General features: G+C 31.3%; 1 protein-coding gene across 1 annotated transcript; it reads left to right on the forward strand.

Moving 5' to 3' along the window:
* The first annotated feature begins 20,197 nt into the window (after positions 1-20,197).
* On the forward strand, positions 20,198-24,083 carry LOC112525268 (alpha-xylosidase 1-like). Its single transcript, XM_025135316.1, has 3 exons — positions 20,198-20,436; positions 20,574-21,250; positions 21,931-24,083. The coding sequence occupies exons 1-3, from the start codon at positions 20,198-20,200 to the stop codon at positions 23,811-23,813; spliced, it is 2,799 nt and encodes a 932-aa protein (XP_024991084.1). The 3' UTR covers positions 23,814-24,083.
* The last annotated feature ends 1,331 nt before the right edge of the window (positions 24,084-25,414 follow it).

A 25,414-nucleotide genomic window follows, 5' to 3' on the forward strand; every position in this document is an offset into this window, starting at 1 on the left:
CATTTTATTTCTCTTTTCATTCCTCGTACTTAAAGAAATTTTTTTGTCTCAAGAACGAAAATATTGAAAAATTACAAATCTTAGGGTTTACATTTTATATAGTTTTGTATTAAAAACTATGTATCAAAATTTAATTATTTATTAAATAAAAAAATAGAACTTTAATTATTTCTTAGTGATTGTTCTTCTCCGATTCTTACTCTCATTCCTTAGCCGAAAAGATATGTGGCCACCGCAGAGTTATATCCCTTCCCCGCAACTTTACTAGCCATAATGAGAGACTGTGCGTTATTCAATACATGACTTATAGCGACAAATTTGTATATCATATATAACTATATACATACACATGTTTTTTTTTATTATTCAATGAATCAATAATATTAAACAATTTAAATTAAGTTATGAACTAAAAACTAAAAAGTAAGACAATTGGAAAAAATCAAATACTCTTTTACAAAAACCATACATCAGGCATTGTGTGCCACAACTTTAACATGGTGTCGAAGACATGCTTTAAGCTACAACGACTGTTATAACGAGCATTTTAGAACAATTATAGTTAGAGATACATTTTAAAATGTCTCCTCAATTAAATATTCTACCAAGGGGCTGTTTACCAAACACTTACCAAGAAAATTCAGTACTATTATTTACTTACCGGGTAAGATTTTAGTCAACAAAAACGAATTTTTATGCAACAATTTACCCGGTAAAAGCTGACTGTGGTAAGAGTCATTGCCCTCACTTACCGGGTAAGACTCTCAGTCCTTGCCTCGTTCTTACCGGATAAGATTTTTGTTTCTTATCATATTCATCTGGTAAGTTAATATAATTTGGTAAGCGTTTACCCAATTAAGTATTTGATAAACGAACTCTAAGACAATTTTTTTTTTCAGACTTACCATCATTTTTTATCAATAAAAATTGATATAGAGTTTCATAATTTAACATGTTCTAGAAAGGAAAAAAACCCGTTAATTTGTACTCGGTGTTTTTAGATGTTGTATTATTTAAATTTAAATGTTTATTGGATTTTTTTAATCTAAATATCTAACTATATTACAAATCATTTGACAAAAATTCTTAAAAACCATTTTTAATGCATGAAGTACTGTTTATTGATGCATATTACTTAAAATTCAAGATTATAAGTAAATTGTGCATAAGTACGACTTATTAAAGCTTTATGTTTGAATTCGTGTAACTAACTTCAGATAAACATAATCAAATAGTAGAGAATAAATATTTCACTTTAAATATAAAAAAACTAAAATATAATTAAGATAATCATTGAATTATAACAAAATACTTAATTATTATTTTTATAAAAAAATATATTATTAAACCAAAAATAAATTAATAAAATTCACAAGAAAAAAAATTAAATAGTTGGTCTGGTTCTAATATCAATATATTTTTTTAATTTTTTATGATATCTTTATATTTATATTTTATTCAAAAATAAAAACATTATCGCTTTCTCAAAACCACATAAAACCGTATTATAACATCGACTAAGACAAAAAAAATGAAACACTAAAATTAAAATATATATTACTGTATTGTACGAGTACTCTTTTAGTATAATAAATTAATATAAATAAAGATAAGTACAAAGCAATTGAGTAATTTTATTTTAGGCATTTAAAATTTTAAAAATAATATTATTTAATTTGGAAAAGTTAGTTCAAAAATAATAATTAATGGGCCTACTTTGTCCGGTGGACAACCTAAAAGCAAGTAAATTATAGGCCACGTTTAAAGCAAATGCTTAGACCCAACAAATCAATTATTTCTTATTAAATTAATAAAATGAAGAGAAGAATAAATCTTGAGACAAAGGGAAAAAGGAGAAGGGATGGGAAGATCCACACATCATATACAATCCCATAAATGGATATAAATTATGACCAAGGTTTATTAAAATATAAGTTAATGTGAAAAATGTAAGAAGGAATTTAGACTACTGATTATTTATAATTTTAAATTAACTTATGAATTGCATTTTAGAAGAGAATTGATCTGATGTTTTTGATTAATGTCTATTTACTGGTTTTCTTCGATTATGATTGATTTAATGATACATATATTTTCTTACTATTCTCACCATAACTTTCATTCTTACCAAAATTTAATCCTATAAATTATTATATTAAATTGTGATAATATTTATATATTTTAATAATTAAAAAATAAATATAAAAATATGAATATCATGAGAAAACAATAATAAATAAATAAAATACGCCGATTTATAGGTACCAAGTCGTAAACCAATTAAGAAAATTAAGAATTGGTTGAGACAGACTAAAAGTAACATGAATTCTAATCTAACTTTGAAATTAAAAGATTAAAATTAATATTTAATTTATGTGCATTGTTGGGACATATTTAATTATTATAGTTTATAATAGCATTTTCAATATCTATGCGATGATTTGGAAAAAGTTTGCTACAACAGCTATGTTAACTCTCCTCTAAGATAGAGGAAAATAGAAGATAAAGGGTGGAGAAATCTCCAAATTTGAAAAAGAAGCATATTTGTTGGAGACGTTCTAAAGTTTTGTTTTTGTTGTTTTAATTTTGGTAATAACATTTTTCTTGACGTACCCAAAATTTGTTGGAGTTGAGTCATTTTGACGAGTCTTTTTTTCTTTTGTATAATCATGTGGTTGATGTTAACAGATGTTTTGAAAATAGGTGAATAATTCGGCATGGCAACTCAATCATAGTTGATATGTAGAGACGGGATTAAAATTCATCATTTTCTTACTTTAGCACTAAGTAACTTAGATTTGTAATTGAAAACCTTTAATCATGCTCGACTTATCCTTTATCAACAGATTACTTAAAATATAGTTAACTTACGATTCTTTAAATTCACATTTAAAGTCTATAAGTCTTTTAATATTTATATTATTATTTTTTTGACCCCACGTTATGTTCTTCCACTACCCATGGTCACACCCACTTTCTTATTCCCCACAAGATTGATCCTCGTTTTTCTTACACACATAGATTGATGGGCGTGTTTTCAACTCATCACTTTTGCTAGAAAGTGCGTATGTCCTACAAATATGGAGGTCTTTTAGACTGATAAATGCGATTTGGAGTGAAAAATTGACAGTTAATTAGAAATAGAGTCGTGAAAGAATGAAAAAAGGAAAATAAGTTGTGTTTTTCATTGAAGTGGATTACAACTTCATATACAAAAATTTCTAATAGAATTTTAAAGCAATAAAATAAAACTTTAAATGAACATATAAATAAGTTACATTCAAGTCCTTTTAGATGTGAATTATTGAAATCAAGCCCACATCTCTCTCTCTCTCTCTCTCTTTCTTTCTCTCTCTCTCTCTTACCACTCCGTATGTTATTTGATTACGAATTATTGATGGTCATGTGGCAAATTGTTAAAATTTTCAAGAAAATCAATAACACCATCATTATTGTCTCTCTCCGGTCACATGAGTCTCCAATTTTGACAAAACCAATACGTGAATTATAGTGCAACGAAGGTGATGTATAACAACTTTCGTGAAAATATCTAGGAACTCTGATGAACAATAATTTTCTAGGAGGGTGATGCTAACGTCAATCTCATCTCATAGTTGACAATTGATTTCCATATGATTGATTTTGAGTGTGATGGACCGAAATAAAGGTCTAAAATACAACAAATAATGGAAGAGACTTAAATACGTATACTTCATCAAGTACTCCATGTTTCATTGTTTACATCAATTTTATGTGCAAACCATTAACTATTGTAGTAGTAGAGTAGTTCCCCGACTCACAAGTTTAGCAAATTGTGCAATGTCTTTGTTGATGTGTGTACCGGCTTCCTATGTGTAACTGTAGCAACATATTTGTAGTTCTTCATTAATAGATATTTGACATTGTTAATTTTCTTGATTTTGTCATATACCCTTTGTTCTAAAAACCGAATCAAAGGCTATATAAAAAGTAATGCTCACATATGATTATGTATACATGTTACGAACTAAATTAAAATAGCCAGTCTCACATATGAATTTCATGATTTGTGACATGACCAGCTCTGCTTACAAGGATATTGGAATAACGATATAGAAACAACTTGTAGGACGAGGAATAGCCAAGGAAAGCAAAGTAGTACCACTTTGTCTTAGAAAAACGATGAGCCTAATGGGTTTTAGAATTATACCGACTTGCCATGAGGGCCAATTGAAATGGTGTCGGATTTATAATTTCCATAGATTACTATTTTATGACTTTCTCGATGGAATAAGAATGAAATAAGTTATCTTTTTACAACATAAATTCCATGATTTATCTCCATGGAATTATTGTTATAAATTGGTGTTCATATCAAAAGAATTTATACTTCGCATCACGTCTTTTAGTTATAAATACTTACATCACATATTACTGACTCCTAAGTTTCGAATTCCCATCTATATGGTAGCACCACTTTTATTGGTATATTGGAAAATGAACAAGGGGAGTTTGGTTCGTTGGAATCTGATAGAATTAGAATGGTCAATTTCATTTATAACGTTTGGTTACCATTGAATTCCAATTCACGAGGCATATTACCTTCCATTCCTGCCAACCCAAACACTTAGTCAGATCTGATAATATTTCATTCCAATTTCTTCTAGATTTCAACTCCTTTGACATATTTCATTCCTTTAAAAATCATTCTGCAAACCAAAAACCCCTTTATAGTTATAATCCTTACATATCGCAACAATTCGTCCGTACGTAAACAGTGGGATTGCAGAGCAATTTATAGTTCTTAATTGCAAGCTACCTATAAAGTCTCATCAACCTTTGAAGAGCTATACTTATTATATCATTTCTTTTATTATAATAATAAAAAAAGTTATTGTAGGAAAAAACATGTTAAAAATGATTCACTTAGGTGACGTTTATTTTTAAGAGGTTTTGAACTCTCAAGTCTGATTTCACTTCTGATTTTTAAGAGGTGGTGCTGAAGTTTGAAATCTGAATCAGTCAGACTGTTTGTTTTTGTAAACTAACAAACGTCTGAAGTCTGAAATCTGAATCAATAGCTTTTGTAATTAACAAACATATGAATATGTATAATTTTTTAGGGAAAATTGCATTAAAATAGAACCAACTTTAACTTGATTCCTATTTTAGGGAATCAATTTTCAAAATCACTATTCAAGGGTCTGGATCAAAGTTTGTATTTATTTAAGGGTCTGGTTAACCGGTTGAGTAGGTAACTGGTAACTTAATATGATGTGGCAAATCATAAATTAAAAGATTATTTCCTAGAAATTTATATTGCCAAATCATCCCACTCGAGACTCCATCTTACCATTCTCCCTAGTCCTTCCCTCCCACCCATCTTTTCTCCATGCCCTATCTTGCCGTTCTCTTTCCCTCCCGCTTCTTCGACGATGCCTGTCTGCTCCTAATGTTGAATTATGTACCAAAGGAATAGCATAGACTTTAAACAACCAAAATCGAATATGGCTTCCATGATTACATACATATCCACTGTGGATTGATGTGTTCAAGGTTTGACTTTAAATTCTAAACAACAATCATTGAAGGGATTCTACCCAAGCTTCGTTTAATTTCTTATTTTAGAGTAAAATTTTAATTTTCCCGTTAACCATTTTGCTAAGTCGTATTGTGGAGAATATGAAAGAGGGCCGCCGGGAGCAGGGGTTCATTACCAGAGTTTCCGGAGCCACGGTGATGTAAGGGAAGAAAGATGTAGGGACTAGAGAGAGGAAGACGTTAGAGTAGAAGGAGATGAAAATGAACTCATAGATCAATCTGAAATAGAGCAGCAGTGCTATAGTGACAAAAGAGGGCCAAATACACTTTAACAAACCTCTGGTCTCTCTCGTTGGAGCATCCACCGATTTCCTGAGCAAGAAGATGAAGATTGTTAACTGAGGGAGTAAAGTTTGGTGAGATTTGATTTTGGTGATGAAGCAAAGATAGTTGCAGGTGGTGAACCGGCGGAATTGAGGAGGAGGAGACTAAGGTCTAAGGATGGGATTAGGATTTTTTCAAAAATTAAATGTTTTAATATTAATGTAATTAGAACTTGTACAAAATGATGGAGTTATTGCTTTTATATAAAAATAATAATTATGTGCCATGTCATTTCTTTTATTTTTACTTTTATAATTTTAATAATGACATGGAATCTTAGTTGGCAATTAATAGGTTAATAGGTTAATCGGGACCTTAAATAAACAAAAAATTTGATAAAGACCCTTAAATGGTAATTTTAAAACTTGGTTCCCTAAAATAGGAAACAAGTTAAAGTTGGTTCCATTTTGATGCAATCTTCCCAATTTTTTATTTCAGTTTTGTTTATGTTCTCAAGATTACTTTAATTCTTCCTTCTCTTCCAGATTAAGCCTTCCTTCCTCAATCCCCACCCTCATCCCACCATAGTCCACCACCACTCCTTCTCTAAAATCCAACGCCCAAATCCGCCTCTAAAATCGAAGCAAATCTCCATCGTGATGAAAACTATTGTGACGAAAACTACAGGGACGAAAATACCCTGATTCACGAGGATAAAGGTGCACAACTACTGGTTTGCACAAGAACGAAAACACACAGTGGCGAAAACTCATAGGAAAGAAAACCCTCTTGATTTGGATCTGATTTGGGTCGATTTGAAGCGACCAGAGGTGATGGAGTTAATGGAGGGTGAAGTCGATTGATTGAGACGGTGAGGAAGGTGAAGTTGATCGATTGAGAGGGTGAAGTCGATCGAACGATGAACTAGAAATCGGTTCTCTAGATAGTCTTAAGGATCAAGAGGAAAATAAGTGGTTATGTTATCACTTAATTTTTAAGAGGAAAATGAGGGATAAGTGGCTCTGGAAAAAAAAACGCTCTGAATTGCCTTATGTCTGACCGAATCAAACATAAATGGTAAAATAAGAGCTTTAAAAAAAAGCAAACATCACCTTAGTATTTTTTTTTCCTTAGACTCAAATAATTGTAACAGATATTGTTTCAATTTTGTAACGAACGAGATTACGACTCACATTTTGCACGTTATCGTTCATGACATGCTTAGCTTTAAAATCTCTCATTATTTTTTATTAGGTGTAGAAGTAAATGTAATCAGATGTGAGAGAACTTCATTACGCATCACTCCATCAAATTTTGATATTCATGGTTTTAGTTAATTTTGAAATCATTGTATTTAATCAAATATAAGCTTTTGGATTTGATTCTTGGTACATAATATCAACGTTTTTGGAAGGCTTCAGCTCATATTTAACAACTATAAGTTAACATATTTTTCCAGTTTATTGAAAAGTTATCTAGTTTTTTAAAACTAATTCATAATAGTTTATTGGGCTTTTTTTTTTGCGTTTTCTCCAAGTTGTATGTTCTTTTTATCTTATATGATATCGATATCCATCTTATTATCTGGTTTTATCAAACATTATTAGTTTATCAACCAACAGATAATTTATCGCTAACCAAATGGGCATTGGCTTAGTAGTGCATAGAGTATAGCCTTCCAGTAGGTTAAGAGTTCAAACCTCACTAACGCTATAAAAAATACACGTAAGTATTATCGTAGATAAATATTATGTACTTAAAAAAACTAGCCGAAATCATATTTGAAGCGATTAAACTCACATATTTTCCAAAATTTGAGGTTGTTCTCAACATTCGATTAACAGTTTTTATTTAAAATTTGATATAAAATTCAGATTTTATAAGCTTATTTATAAACTCAAACTTGTGATCAATTAAGTCGAGCTTGGGATTTTTTATGATTCATAAAGACACTTACATGGTTTGCTAAAAAAAAACAGAGTATGTTTGTGTAGCTTCACTCGGTTCAACTGAAAATTTTTAATCAAAATTTAATATAATCAAAGTCAAAAATTAATTTTACGGATCTCAACTTGATTCGTTTATGTTATTTTGTGTTTGAAATTAACAAACAACTCGTGAAATGCCCGAGTCATTAGGTAATAGTTTCTAAAATAAAAAATCTACCAAAAAACGATATTTTCAAGATGAAGGGAAGGGGGTATGTTAATAAAAAAAGATATTGAATGTGAACATTAAGGGGCCGTTTACTATACACTTACTTGATAAGTGCTTACCGGATAAATTTTCTTATCGGATGAACATGAGAAAGGCCAATAATCTTACCGAGTAAGAGCAATAAAAAGGGTAGAAAGTCTTACCCAGTAAGTAAAGATGACGACTCTTACCCAGGTAAACACTTACCCATTAACTTGTTGTATTCGATACGTATCAAAATAAATTATAATGTTGAATTCTATCGGCAAGCACTTATCGGATAAGCATTTAGGTAAACGGCTCATAACTTAGTCCACTCATATCCTATTAACGGGCTTTTCAAACATTTCAACTTTCAAGAATGATCCAGGCCCAATGATTTGAGACCTACAACACTATCTTAATTCTCAGCTGGCTGATGAATTGGGCCTCTAAAAACACAAAGGCCCATGAATCACCCTGCCTTTTAATTCAGACAAGTGTTGAATGAGTTTGTTTGGAATCATTAAAGTTTTGTGTTGTATAATTATGAGCAAAATGCATAAAATAACAATCTACTTTCATAAATTTCTTTATTATAGCATTGTACTTTCTGTTTTTCTTATTACAGCAATGTACTTTCAAATTATTTTTTATTAGGACATTGTACTTTAAAAAATTTACCCATTATAGCATTGGGTAACCTTTTGACTTAAATTTACCCATTATACTAGGTTTTCATGCCACCTCATTGTCCACGTAGGCTGTCCACATGTACTAGTGATGTGACTTTCTTACTACATCATTGTACTTTCAAAATTATTTTATTATAACATCTACTAGTTCTTATTAAACACTGTATTTTTTATTTTAATATTTAGATATTTTACATGTTTTTTTAAATAAATGTATTAAATGAATTAAAAAAAATTAAATTATTCATTAATATACCGATATCAATAAAACTAGTAGAACACAACTTATCTCGCTAATATTTTTAAAAAATATGTGTTTTTTGAAAAAAAGAAAATAAGAATTTTCTTTTTTTACCAAAAAATATTATCTTTACTTGACGAATATATTATATTTGTTTAAAAACTTTTTACTTGACGTATAAATATATTAAATTAATTAGATTTTTTTGAAGTATTTATTAATATAACAATATTAAAAAATTATAGATAACAATTTATTTCGTTAATATTTTAAAGAGAACTTTAAAAGATATGTATTTATTTGAACAACATAAAATAGGAAAAGTTGTTTTTTTTACAAATAAAATATATCTTGAAAATAATGTTGCATATTTATTTAATAAATATTTTACTCTAAGAATATTTAATTTAAATGCAACTTAATAAGAAAAAGTAAAAAAAAAATGTTTTTTTAGATAATAGCAATGAAAAATAAAAATCACTAATAATAATTTGAAATATGTTTTTATTTTAATTTTAGTTAAGTCATTAAAATGATGTGTCATCCACATCACCTCATTAAAGCCACACAAGCAAAAAAGTCAAAGGGTTAACCGGTTTAAAAGGTAACAGGTTACCCATTGCTATTATGGGTAGATTTTTTAAAGTACAATGCCTTAATAAAAAAATAATTTGAAAGTACACTGCTGTAATAAAGAAAAACAAAAGTAGAATGCTATAATAAGAAATTTTGTGAAAGTAGGTTGTTATTTCATGCATTTAACCCTATAATTATTGTTGTATTTATTTGTTACATAATTATTATTGTGTTTGTTTGTTGGTAAATTTATCATTAAAAAACAAAAAATCTTTTTCCTTGTTTTGTTTTATCCTAGAATTTTAGTGTTTAAATTTTTACTGTTTCATCAACATTTCAAATTTAAATCTCATTTTTTAAGCATTTTTAACGACTGATCTATGAATATCCAATAAAAAAGTGGTCCTAAAATGAGAAATTGACCGAGGCTCGTAGAGATGGTCCTCCCATCTCCAAACATAACTCTCCATTATGCGCCATTTAATGCAGCAAAACTCTATTTTCGTGGTTATCCAAAATTTTGTTACATTTTAAAAATACAAAATACAATCATATTTCTACAAACGAATTAATACTATGTGCAATTTTTAATTTATCTTAAATATCTTTCATCATATAAAATACATAAAAACTGATTTGCTAACCAAGCTCAGTTTTGCTTGCTACAAGATCCGAATCGACTTGCGGTTTTCTAATCTTAGAAACCTTGTGTGTGTTTGGTTAACATAATAGAATAGGGTGGTATTGGAACTCGTCAATTTTGCTTGCTACAAGAGCATGCATGTGGCATGTGGTTGGCAGTAATTTGAGTTGAATCTTTCAAGTGAATTTAAATTTGCATGTTTGGTTACTATTATTTCAAAATTGGAATAAAATGATAATAAATGACCAAAATACTCCTTTACAACATTTAATATTTTTTTTAATAGATTATAAATACCACGTGTTGATAATATTAGTTTATGGTAGTGGTGATGGCAATGAGGATGATGGTTACTATTATTTCAGAATTGGAATGAAATGGTAATAAATGACCGACATACTCTTTTACGATATTTAATATATTTTTTAATAGATTAGAAATATCACATATTGACAGTATTAATTTATGGTAATGGTGGTGGCAATGAGGATGATGGTGCTAATGGGTGGCGATGGAGGTGACGACAATGATGGTGTTGGAGGCGGCAACTACGGTGGTGGCAATGGTGGTTCTAGGGATGGGGGATACACTGAGGGTGGTGAGGGGCTGAGTGCGTCAATGATGTTGGTCATGTATAGTAGGCTAGGTTTTCTTCGGGTACTTTTTTTAATAATAAATAAGAACGGAATTGAATTCAAACCCATATACAACTGAATGATACAATTCATGAACAATTAACCTATGGAATTTAAATTCATTTCATGTTCAAAAAACAACTGAATAAAATTGGGTCGAAATTGTCTCATTTCATTTCCTTCAGAGTTCATAAAATTTTTGCAGATCAAATAACCCTTGTGTTTCGGATTGGGTCGTATCAAAACGATGTTGGTTCGTAGGCGATCAAACATTTGGATAGTTGATTTTACAAAATTGAAATGTGATGCATTCAAATAAATTACAAACCAATAATTATAAGATAAAACTAATGTGTCATATAAGCAACTTTTAAATCTTGTCTTCTTTAAAATCGAATTCAAGTCCTTACCCAGACTCACACTCACCTCTCTCAATACGAAACCTTATCCACACTCAATATGGAAACCTAAACGGGGGTATTATTGGGATTCTACATGTTTGTTGCCACTGGAAGTCAACTATTTTCGGATTTTTGCACATTTGGTGTCATTATAACTGAATCATTGATGGGATTTTGGCATTTATTACCATTGTAGACAATTAATGTTATGTGTAAAAGTGAAATTGTTTTTATATAAATTCAAGATTATAACATTATTACATAGATTGAAATATTTATCAATTTACAAAAATAAACATGGCATGGTTTCAGATTTAATATTATAAATGTTAAAATAGAAAATTACATAAATTTAGATATTTATTTGTTTATAAAAAATCTTATTGGTTATGTTTCCATGGTTCGACACAATTTTATTTCAATAAAACTTCAGAGTTGAACGTATTTTAAAAAACCACACTTTGTTGTGATGACAAATGAAATGAACATAACTAAATACAATCATAAAATATTTGTGATTAAATATAATGACAAAACATTTTAATAAAACGTTACACTTACAATATCGAAGGTTAATTCAATTAGTTTGTCGTTAGCTCGAGTCTTTTTTTAAGAATTATTTGGTTGATTGTTATCTTCATAATCTCATAAAATTAATCGAGATGTATGCAAGTTAACCGAACATATACGGTTGACAAAAAAGGAAATGAATGCTAATTTGGCTTAAATGTGCATGTATTGTATTTTTAAACATGGGTTAAAAATATAAATATTTATTTGATTAAATTTTTTGTTTCGAATAATTTTATTCAAAATTAATTATGAATTATAACTTAGTTTAAATAAACAATAGTATATTCAAAATATTTTTCTTTTTATGTTTTATAAAATAGCTGATATTAAATTTCATTCACTATTTGAACAGAAGTATATAAAATATTTTGGATACTTAAAAAAAATACTTTTATGAAAGACTTTTTTTATGTTAGAATCAAGACAATTAATACGTTAGCAATATAAAAAGTAGGTCTTAATATTAACGTGTAAGAGGAGAAAATTTTAAAAGTAGAGGTGTATTTAACGCATCCATTGTTAAATAGATGGCATGTCATTTTCATATTTATCGTGTATCAATATGAATAATCTTTTGTTATATTTCTAATGCATATATTGATTACGAGTTAATTTAAAAAGGATTGATTTAACAAAACGTTAAATAATGTATGGTTTTCATCCTTATGGTTTTGAAAGTATGGTTTTCATCCATATATTTAGAATTAATTGTTATTTTCATCCTTATGATTTATAATTTTTTGCTATTTTAGTCCGTCATGCATAAAAATGAGAGTTAGGCTGAGAAATGAAAATAAAAAGAACATTGAATTACAAAATATAGAGACAAAACCATAATTTCAAAATTATAAGGATGAAATTCACAAGTTTGAACAAATTATATGGACGAAAAACGTAATTCACTCAAAAATTAAAGGCACGTGATAGGATTCTCCAAGGTAAAAATAAATAAAATGAAATATTATAATTTAATAATATTTTTGTTTCATGGATCAATAAAGTGGTTTACTAATAAGAGTTTATATTATTATAATATATGTGTACAAGTGAATCTCGTGTTTTGATGATTGATACAATTAACATTTTGTTATAACTAACGAGTTTGTTGTGCAAGTGTCTGTAACTTCTATAATATTTTATTGAGCGTGATGAGAGAGTTTATAACAAGTTGGAATTTGGTCTCTGTTATTATAATAAAATTGGATTTGTAGAATATTAACAAAATTTAAATATCATAAAAAATTATTTTATTTGATTTAAGTTTATATGATCAAACAATTGTTTTATCTAAAAATATTATAATGAGTTTATAGAAAGTTTTTAGTCGTTTTAACAAGATTTTTAGGACATTTTTTAAAAATAAAACGTTATACTGGCTATTTTTAGGATCATTTTGAGAAATGTTTTATTCACACACACACACATATTTATATATATATATATATATATAGAGAGAGAGAGAGAGAGAGAGAGAATAATTGTTTTTATAAGAAACTTTTTCGGATAACGTCATATAAAATTATTAACACGACGCTTTATCATAAAAATATACTAAAAACCTTGTTAAAAACGTTCTTTAAATTCTTTTACAATACATTTAGATATGATTCTTTAACATTTATAAACCAATTTTGTTGTAGTAAGAAATAACATAAATAACGACATCGAAATAAGATTTCCCTTTGAGGAAATTTCAACCGTAAGTTCACGAACTGAAGTTAGCTCACGTGATCTCAACGCTCGTGGATCGTAAATCGTCAAACATTTTTGAAAATTTAATGTTAGTGTTACTTAGAAAAACAATATTAAATATATTTTCCTAAAAAGTATAAAAAGGAGCTTTTAACGTGATGGTAAAACTCATGACTTAATGTAATGACTCAAAAGTTCTAATTGTTGGGTAAATAGAAAAAAGTAGAAGGGCGAAGTGGGAAAGTGGTATTTTTTTCAAAAGGTTAATAATGTAAATTCAGGAATAAAGGGAGTCGAATTCTTTCTTTCAAATTCAATCGGTAGTCGGAGAGTAATGCATTCCTTGTCTCCGACCATCCCTTCCCGATGGGTTTGGGGGAAGGAATCCCCAACGGGTTTTGGTAATTCATTGGATACCAATTTAATAAAAACAATGTATTTTAAAATTAAAATTATAATCAATCATCACTACATTATTTATTAATATTGAAAATAAAATATATTTATCATTTAATATTAAATGAAATTAAAAATAATAATCGTTTGGTCGAATTAGTGGAGGGTAATGCCATCCCAAACTCCACCCTGACCCCACTTTGGGTATGAAAATAAATTCCCGTCCACACCCTATTATTCGTGAAACTGGGGAATCCCCACCTCTCGGGTATCCCCCCCAACGGGTAAAATTTTCAATTCAAAAGGTGTGTATGTGTATTCTCCATTTGAGAGGAAAAGTGGTTGTGAAGAAGAAACCCTTGAAGATTGAAGAAGAGAAATGGTGTGGACCTCCATTTCAGAAGTAAGAATCTCATTCTCCTATGCTGATTCCTCTATTCTCGATTAGGAGATCTTTGAGGGTTAGGGTTTCATGTTTATTTGATATGTTAAAAGCTTTAAAAATGATCTATTTGTTGAAGACCATGTTTATGTTGAAGTTTAGATATAATCTTGATCTCCAATAGTTTCATTATGGTGAATTGCATGGAAATTTACCCAAGTTCTATAATTAGCCTTCAATGTTGGGTTAATCATTGATTCATAATATTTAGGATGTAACAATGATTGGTCGGATCGATTTTATACCGATTTGGGACGAGTTTGGATCCTTATTTGCAGTTTATATATTGTTGGAATTGAGTTTGAAGATGTTGGGTTTCGTTCAACATTTATGCAGATGAAACAAGAAACCCCGTGGATAGCCCCACGACCTAGGCCTTGTGCCAGGTTGCATAAGTTTGTGTAAGCTTCCAATGAACAATATTTTCCGACTTTTGTCAAGACTATATTTAAAAGAGTAAAAACCAAATAGATCATGCCATGCAGAATTTCATGTGAGTTTTTGCAGAATCGAAGAGATTTTCTCTTACTTTTAAATACCTCCAAAAACAACTAGGTCTTTGAGCATTCATAAGGACGATTATTAGTGACCGTTAACATTAATCGATTTTTGTAGTTTTTGGTTACTATCTAAGAATGGTTTGTTATATCTTTACAACCCCGTTTTATGATATGTCATCATCTTGCAAGTGTTTACAGTGTCAAAAAAAGGTATATTGCTCAAGTCACCTAAAATATTTACAAAAATCTATATCTTTTCCATGTACTAATGTATATTGTCCGTTTGATCCCCTTTATAATGTCACTTCAACTTTATTTGGGGTGGACACAAAAACTTAATAGATGTTAAAATGAACTCTTTGAAAATAACGAATTTTTAAGAGTAAAACGGTTACGACCTATATACCATGTAAACTTTAAGGTATATTTTTTTACTATTCCCTCTGTTCCAAAATAAGTATTATATATATATATATAGACTTGGGATCATGTGAGACCAAGACTTTTTCGTGAGACCCGTAAGACCAATTCTCAACCCTTGGATTAGATCTACAATCGTCAGATCTGAACATTCACAAATGCCATGAAACTTCTCAATAATTACAAAATTGCCACCATGCAATTCAGACCATTAGATCTTTAACTTATAAAGTTGATCAATGAACATAAATTGGTCTTACGGGTCTCACGAAAAACTCATGGTCTCACGTGAACCCAACCCTATATATATATATATATATATATATATATATATATATTATTGTTCCTTTAAAATTTGTTGCAAAGATGCATATTTCTCCTATAACCACAAGAATATTCCCCAAAATTGAGTAGAAACTTAACCAAAACAAGTAGAAACACCTTCAAGCACATTGCAAGAGTTGGAACACATGAAGCAAAGTTGAAAGACCGTTATCAACAACAGGTCTCAAAAACTACAAGACTATGAAGAAAAAATGGAAACGAGAACTAGCTAGTTATTGGCCTCATGTACTAGTTGATCTCAAAATTATTTGATAGAAGTCGAGCTTGCTTGCAACCCTAACTGGGAGCAACAATTTGAAAGATAAAATGTTATCCACTTTTAACATTATTGATTATTTATTTGTGCAATTTAAATAGAAAAGTGAATAAAAGTAGGATGCTTATGAAGTAATAAAAATTTGATGCATAAATCTATTAAGTTGAGTTCATATGAGAATAATAACTAAATAAGAAAACAAGATAATGAATATAGATCACTCAATTCATCACATATATGTTAAATAAATAATTTTAAAAATACAGAAATAAGGTTATAAACATAATTTGTTATATAAAAACTATTTAAGTCTTTTATTTAATATTCTATTTTTACCATTTGTAATTTTAATATTCTTTAATTTTTTTTATTTAATAAATTTACTTTCTATTTAATGCATTTAAAGTAAGTGCATTTAATTTTATTTTTTATTTAAGACAATATTTAAAAAAAATTACATTTTTTTTTGTCAAAATCATATTTGACTCACAATAGATTGATTTTTTCATTTTTTTAATCAAATGTAATTTAAAATGTAAAAAACAGTAATTTAAATTAAACATTAAAAGGGAAAAATAATAAAAACAGAATGACATATAAAGTTTAAAAAAAAAACACATATAATATGTATAAGATCGCATATATTTCAAAATATAATTCATAATTTACAAATATCATAATAATGTTGTAGAATACTTACATTTCTTATGAACGCAAAATTATATGATCAATATCACATGATATTTTGACGAACCTAAACCATTTTTTTTTGGGAAAAAAAATCTTAAATAGAGTATTTCAATAAACATAAATATTTTAAAATGAAAAACTAAATCATGCTTATTTTAAAAGCTATACAAAATAAAAAATTAATCATGCTTAAATTACGAAAATCATATAAAAATTACAAATAAATACTTTAATTAAATGTATTAAATAATATTCATAGAAATTAAATTTTTATTTATAATTCGTGTATAATAAATAACATATATATATACTCTTTTCAACAATTTCTAGGATTTTCTTTTTAAGACAGATTCAAATAAATGATTAATATTCAATAATTATTATATTCTTTTATTTAATTATTATATTTCAAATTAACTTTTTTATCTAAACATAAAATGCGTATGTATATATTATATATTTGAATGGTATTCGTACAATGCAACGAGATACATATTGATTTTAATATTTTATTTTATTTTTTATATCGGTTTATATTATAATATGGTATTATATGATTTTGGAAAAGCGATACTGTTTTTATTTTTGAATAAAATATAAATTTGAAGATATCATAAAAAATTGACAAAATATATCGATATTAGTATCAAATTAACTATTTAAAATTCTTTATTTTTTGTGTAATTTTTTAATTCAACTGTTTTATTATAATTTAATTTAGTTTTAATAACGAATTAATTTATATTTTGTTTAATAATATAATTTTTTATAAATATAATAATTAATTATTTTGTTAGAACTCAATAATTATCTTAATTATATTTCAGATTTTTTATATTTTAAAATTAGATGTTTATTCTCTATTTGATTATGTTTATCCGTAGTTAGTTACACGAATTTAAACATAGAGCTTTAATAAGTTATACTTATGTATAATTTACTTGTAATCTTGAATTTTAAGTAATATACATCAATAAACAATATTTCATGTATAAAAAATGTTCTTAAGAGTTTTTTTATCAGATGCTTTATAATATAGTATAGATACGTGAGGAATACGGAGCCTGGATTCGATGCCCCCTGAATATGTGTTTTCCCATGTATCATTAATTCGTATTTAAAAAATATATAGTAATGTTAGATAGGATAATTTATTTAATAAAATATAATTTAAATTGGAAGTGGGGTCCAGATGTGTGATAAGGTTCACGCTCGAAAACGTAAAAGGACAAGGAATCAAAGAAGTCCATAACAAGCCAAATCGTATTTGCAGCATTGAATCTGGGATCGTAAACGAAACTTAAAAAATACCATCTGTCTCTATATTATTTTCATTTTTTATTTAAATCTAATCCTACTTTTTTAATCGCTTTTATTTTATTTTAATATAAATCTATTTTAAAAAGGACAAAGATGTGTTTGATTAAAACGTATACACCGACAATAAGGAGTTAATTGGGTAGAATTGTTCGAACACTTCCATTTATATGATTAACATATATATATTTTTTTGTGTTTGAAGAAATAATTAACTTTTTTACAGTTATTTTTCGGTTAAAAATGGTTGATTTATTATCAATGAGTCGTAAGACTGAAAGTGGGTGTGAGCTAAATAATGGCTTGTTTGGGGGATGCGACCACATTAAAAAGCATACCATATATATTCGGTCCATATTTCTACACTCATCATAAATGTTAAGTTTATTTTGTATCTTATTATGAAATACCAACACGAGACTCAATAACACGAATTTGTCTTTGTTCATCTTTTAACTTCTTATTTCCTATCACCATCATGTTTCAGCTGCCGGTACCACTAGAAAACTAATAAGCGAAATCACTAATTTTGGCCGTTACATTACAAAAATCCATGAAAATAGCAAAATCATGTACTTAATAAGTTTAATAGTTGACTAGTGATGCATTTCCAGGGATACGTAAAGGCCGTCAATGACAAAGACAAGTGGAAATATCAAACTATATTTAGACTTGCACTTATTGAGTAACCACTTACTGGGTGTCACTTACCTTAATGTTTAAGCATAGTAAAAATCGAGAATCTTAGGGGCTGTTTGGTAGGCTCTTAATGGTTACATTAAGAGCCAATCGCTGAATCGGTCAGAGGTTGCGTGTGTTTGGCAAAAAAAAAAAACAATCTCTTAATGGTTACAAACACCTCTTAACCATTTTGCACCTGGTGCTTCACTCAACCATTCAGACATCATTTGTTCCATCTTTACCCCTCCCACCCCTCTCTTCCAGCGTCGCCTTCACCGTCTCCATCCAGAGTTCACGTCGCCTTCACCGTCTCCATCTCCGGCCACCTGCACCGTCTCCATCTCCGGCCACCTGCACCGTCTCCATCTCCGTCTCAAATCATAGAACCCAAAAATCAAATCATAGAACCCAGCACCCCTCTCTTGTTGGTCACCGGAACAGTCGATCGAAGCTGGCGACGGAGAGGGATGGCAGAGGCGGAAGGCCTGAGCGGCGGCTAAGGCAGGCGACAGAGAGGGATGGCAGAGGCGGAAGGCCTGAGCGGCGGCGACGGAGGGGAAGGCCTGAGCGGCGGCGACGGAGGAGAAGGCCTGAGCGGCGGAGACGGAGGGGAAGCAGCGGCGACGGAGGGAGGGCCTGAGATGGTAGGAGATGAAGGGGGCGATGAAACTGGAACCGTSTCCATACATATATGATTTTTGTTATTTATAATTTAATTTAAATTATTTAATATTATTGAGGGTTAAAATGGTAATTTGTTATCATTCAGAAAACATTTACCAAACAACCATATTTCATTCAGCACTTAACCATTCTAACCCTCTTAGCCATTCTGACCTCTTAACTATTCTGCACTAAATCATTCAGCAACTGCCAAACAGCCCCTTACCTCGTAAGAATTATATAAAGGATTGAAAATTTTATCTTGTAAAAGAGACCGAGGATCTTACACAACAAGAATCATAGCAATGATCAAGAATCTTATTCAATTAATATTTATCGAATAATGATGATTGCCAACAATTCATTTCAATAGCCGTGAATGTTACGTAATAAGTTAGGTGGAGGTGGTGACTCTTAACAGTAAATGTTTATCTGATAATCGTTTAAAACGGATCCCTTAATAGTTGTTATCCTATTTAAATATCCTTTATTTGTTACTGATTATGCAATATTTTAGAATGGTAAATATCATCTATGTTTGCAAATGATACTTTTTATGTCTTCATTTTAATAACTATGGGTTTTCAAAGTAGTTTGTGTGCATCTCAACTAATTACAGATGAATCCGATGATTTTTAAGAAATATCCCAAAAAAACCAAGCCGTATTGTAAGTTAAACCAATCTTGAAGACAATAAATTCCCAGCAACTTTTAGAGTAAGACTTGTACGAAGTCGAAAAATGTATGAAACACGAGTCAATCCCGGAAAATGAGGTGGTTTGAAATTAGAAGGTGGAAGTAAATGCAAACCCTAATTCCATCACCACAATCAAAGCTCGTCTTCATGTGCTGCGTGGGACCAATGCTCACATGAACTTTAACATAACCACCAATCTTATCGCCTCCCAACCCCTGTTACCCTAAACCCTTCTTTTCTTCTTCCCCCCTGTATATATACACCACCCCACTAGCTCTGTAGCTAACCCAACTGCACTACCCCCAACACACCACCATGGTGTCTGCTTCTCTGCCATCTACCTTTCTCCTCACAATATTTCTACTTTCTATATCGTCTTGTATACCTGCTTCTTCTTCCAAATCCAGTCGGATAGCACCCACCACCATTGGAAATGGCTACCGTCTGGTTTCTCTTCAAGAGTCGTCGGACGGTGGTCTCCTCGGCCACCTTCAAGTCAACCGGAAAAACAGCATCTATGGTCCAGATATCCCTCACTTGCACTTGTACATCAAGTAAGTTTCAACCTCGTCTGTATTTTTCACTCACAATGTAGGTGGGGTACAGTGTTATTAACTAAAATCAAAGGGGCTATTATTGAAATTTTTACTTCACACCTTTAACGTGATTTGGGGGTTTCATTTCATTTCAGGCACGAAACAGATGACCGTTTGAGGGTACACATCAGCGATGCACAACAGCAAAGATGGGAAGTACCGTACGATCTCTTGCCCAGAGACCGACCCTCGACACAAGCCATCGGAAAGTCAAGGGAAAACCCCATCACCGTCTCTGAATTTTCCGGCGGCGAGCTAATATTCAGCTGCATTGCGGACCCATTCTCGTTCGCCGTAAAAAGAAAATCAAACGGTCAGACCCTGTTCAACTCCACCGCGGACAAATCCGCTCCCTACAATTCGTTAGTGTTCAAGGACCAATACCTGGAGATATCAACATCTCTGCCGTCGGATGCGTCGTTATACGGGCTAGGTGAGAACTCACAACCTCACGGGATAAAACTGTACCCGAACGATCCGTACACGTTGTGGACGACGGATCAATCGGCGATCAATTTGAATATGGATTTGTACGGTTCGCATCCGGTGTACATGGATTTGAGGAATGTGGGTGGGGAAGCTTACGCACATGGTGTTCTGCTGTTAAACAGTAATGGGATGGATGTGTTTTACAGAGGGAGTTCACTGACGTATAAGGTGATTGGGGGTGTTATGGACTTTTACTTCTTCTCCGGGCCGTCGCCGCTGAATGTGGTGGATCAGTACACTCAGCTCATCGGACGGCCTGCTCCGATGCCATATTGGTCCCTCGGTTAGTACTTCTCTTGCTTACTTTGCCACCAGATATCCCATGTTGCAAACTAATTGCATTGTCAGACTTGTACTGTACAAGTTCATGATGCATTGTCAGACTCTTACCAATACGTTAATCTTGCCTGGTTAATGCACCAACGATACCATTTGATAGTCGATTAAAATTTGGAACTATATATTACTATTTCTAATAGAATTATATTTTTGTGGTTGGTTTGTTAGCTTATATAATTTATGTGACCCACCATGCCACTTTTTTCTTTTATGGTACCACCATCCACTACAAAAGGAAAGAAAATAAAGTCCCAACATGTTTTTAATTATTTTAACAACCCTTTTGGCCAAAGGTGTATGTGGGCCCGAGAGTGTTTCGAGATTGCTTATAAAAGCAACTTATTAACTTATTCTGGTGTGAAATCGGTAATAAGCACTATTGAGTGTTTGGATAAACAATTTATACCGGTGCCGGTAATAAGAGTTTTTGAAGAAGTTAAACCCTTCTGACTTGTAATAAGTTGATAAATGCTTTTGTAAAAAGACACAAGTTGTTTCAAATAAGCAATCCCAAACACCCTCTTAATATCATCTTGTTCGTTATTATATTCATTCGTGTCCAATATATATATGTATATGCATATGTGTACGTATATGTGACAAATGTTGTTACGTTGCATTCAGGATTTCACCAGTGTAGATGGGGTTACCACAATCTATCGGTTGTTGAAGACGTGGTAGAGAATTATAACAAGGCCAACATCCCGCTCGACGTTATTTGGAACGACGACGATCACATGGACGGTCACAAAGACTTCACCCTCAACCCCAACGCTTACCCGCGCCCCAAACTGCTCGATTTCTTGAGCAGAATCCATGCTCGTGGCATGAAGTATATTGTCATTATTGATCCCGGGATAGGTGTCAATTCCTCTTACGGCACCTACCAACGAGGCCTTGCAAAAGACGTTTTTATCAAGTACGAGGGTAAGCCGTATCTTGCCCAGGTCTGGCCCGGGGCGGTCAACTTTCCGGATTTCCTAAACCCTGCCACTGTTTCATGGTGGGGAGATGAGGTCCGGCGGTTTCATGAGCTTGTACCGGTGGATGGTCTATGGATTGACATGAATGAGGCTTCCAATTTCTGTTCAGGATTGTGCACGATTCCGAAAGGAAAGTGTCCAACAGGCACTGGGCCGGGTTGGATTTGTTGTTTGGATTGTAAGAATATAACGAAAACGAGATGGGATGATCCACCGTATAAGATTAATGCGTCCGGGACCCACGTCCCAATCGGGTACAAGACGATAGCCACGAGCGCAGTTCATTATAATGGGGTCCGTGAGTACGATGCTCATAGCATGTACGGGTTCTCGCATGCTATCGCAACTCACAAGGCGCTTCAAGGGCTCGAAGGAAAGCGACCATTTATCTTGTCACGGTCCACATTTGTTGGATCGGGTCGGTACACGGCTCATTGGACCGGTGACAACCAAGGGACGTGGAATGATATCAAGTATTCCATCTCTACCATGTTGAATTTCGGGATTTTCGGTATTCCGATGGTCGGGTCAGATATTTGCGGGTTTTATCCGCAACCAACTGAAGAGCTCTGCAACCGTTGGATTGAGCTCGGTGCTTTTTACCCGTTTTCAAGAGACCATGCCAACTACTATTCTCCAAGACAAGAGCTTTACCAATGGGAAACCGTAGCGAAATCGGCTCGTAATGCCTTAGGTATGCGGTACAAGCTGCTTCCTTACTTGTACACGTTGACTTACGAGGCACATACCACCGGTGCACCCATCGCGCGTCCTCTGTTTTTCTCGTTCCCAAACATCAAAGAACTGTATGGATTGAGCACACAGTTCTTGCTTGGTGAGAGTCTAATGGTCTCACCGGTTCTTGACCAGGGTCAAACCAACGTGTCAGCCATGTTCCCTCCTGGAACATGGTACTCGCTGTTCGACCCTAGTCAAGCAATCGTTGCAAAACAACTCCAAACCGTCACCTTGGATGCTCCCTTGCACGTGATCAATGTCCATCTATATCAAAACACCATTCTTCCAATGCAAAGGGGAGGAATGATATCAAAAGATGCAAGAATGACACCATTTACCCTTATCGTAACTTTTCCGGCCGGGGCCACAGAAGCAAAAGCAAACGGAAAACTTTACGTCGATAACGATGAGCTTCCCGAGATGACACTGGGGAACGGTCAATCTACTTACGTTGACTTCAGCGCTACGGCCTCGAAAAATATGGCGAAGGTGTGGTCGGATGTGGAGGAGAGTAAGTTTGCTCTCGAGAAAGGTTGGGTGATCGAGAAAATTACTGTTTTGGGGTTAAGTGGCATCGGAGGAGAGTTTGCGATCGAGGTGGAGGGCAATTCGGGGATTTTGGATGTGTCGAAAGTGGAGTTGGTGGAAACGGAGCATAAGTTTTTGGATGGTTTGAAGAAGGAAGGGGAAGGGGCGGAGAAGAAGAGCGTGATGGTGGAAGTTGGAGGGTTGCGTTTACCAGTTGGTAAGAAATTTACAATGTCGTGGAGAATGGGAATTAGTTAGAAGTTGAGGGGTTTGTTTTGCCAATTCTGCAATCTTTGGTCCTTTTTAGGGAGTTTGATGAGAAGAGAGGGGCCAAAATCCAGCGCTTCCTCCTTTTTGCTTCGAATTTGGTGGAATAATAAGACGAGTTAGTTTAAGTTTAGGTTTTCTAGAAAATCAAGTGTTTTTTAATTGTTTCTAGTCGATTCTTAGTTATTAATGAGATTGGTAACTCTTTTTAGCTCTAAGTGTTTTAAATATTTTACTTAATTAGTAAATTTTATCCTCTAATCCATTAGATATATCTATCTATACTATCTTATTAAGTAAAATTAGCAAAAGTCTTAAAATACTAAATGACCAAGATACCCTTTATACTACTTTTTCACTTTTTCACCCCCTCCTCTCATCACATACACTCACCCCTCACATACACTCACCCTCTAACAACGGATTTTTTTAAATTACAATTTTTAATTTATACTTTATACCCCTATAATTAGTTAATTAATTTATTTTACGTTCTTTACTTTTAAATGTTTCATTTTAAACATTTATCAAATTAACATACATAATCGTATATCAATTAAAACATGTTTAAAAAATACATTTTCATTTTAACAAGTTACACCATTATAATCGTCTCGTTAATACATTCGAAATGAGTCCAATATTGAATAGTTTTTGACTTAATTATATTATTATATATTATATATACTGTGAAAAAATATTTTTAATATTTACGATTTATACTTTTATAGTTATTTATTTATATATATGCTATATATTTTGGGGTTAGGTTGTCCAAATTGCACTGTATAATATGTTCTGAATTAATATGTTTAAAAAATATATATATACAATTAAGCAGTTGAAATTTCATTTTAAAATCCATCTTTTTAGTCTTTTCATGGCTTATGATATGTCAAATTTGTAGTTTTCTTTATTGGTTTTGAGTGTTTATCTTAAAACTCAAGTTTCTTGGTTCTTTGCTCTTGGTGTAAATCGAACACATTTGTGGAGTCGTTTAAATATGTTATATTTTAAACTGTTATACAATTTTTTTCATCGATAGTCTGTAATTGGAACCATAACTCATATTTATTCAAATTGTATTAATATGTAAAGACCAAGTGTAACTTATATCATCGTTAAATCTTATCTTATAAAACCAGTAGAACTTCAAAATCGTTAAAATTCATAGCTCCCGTCGCATTGCGCGGGTACACAACTAGTACTATATTATAAGGTATTTGATAAAAACATTTATAAATCATTATTTCTTGATAAATATTACTTAAAATTCAAGGTTATAAGTAAATTGTGATTAAATACAACTTATTAATTTTTCATTCTTGAATTCGTATAACCATCTACAGATAAATATAATCAAATACAAAATAAACATCTCATTTTAAATAAAAAAAATATAAAATGTAACTAAGATAATCATTGAATCCTAACAGCATACTTAATTATTATCTTTATAAAAAAATATTTTGTTAAATTTAAAATAAAATTACTCTGTTATTAATCTTGAATTAAAATTATAATAAAAATTGAACTAAAAATTATATAAAAAGGAGAATTCTTAAACTGTTAATTGATATTAATATTTGGAC

Source organism: Cynara cardunculus (assembly GCF_001531365.2).
Source record: "Cynara cardunculus var. scolymus isolate 2C chromosome LG 13, CcrdV1, whole genome shotgun sequence".
Taxonomy (NCBI): Eukaryota; Viridiplantae; Streptophyta; class Magnoliopsida; order Asterales; family Asteraceae; genus Cynara; species Cynara cardunculus.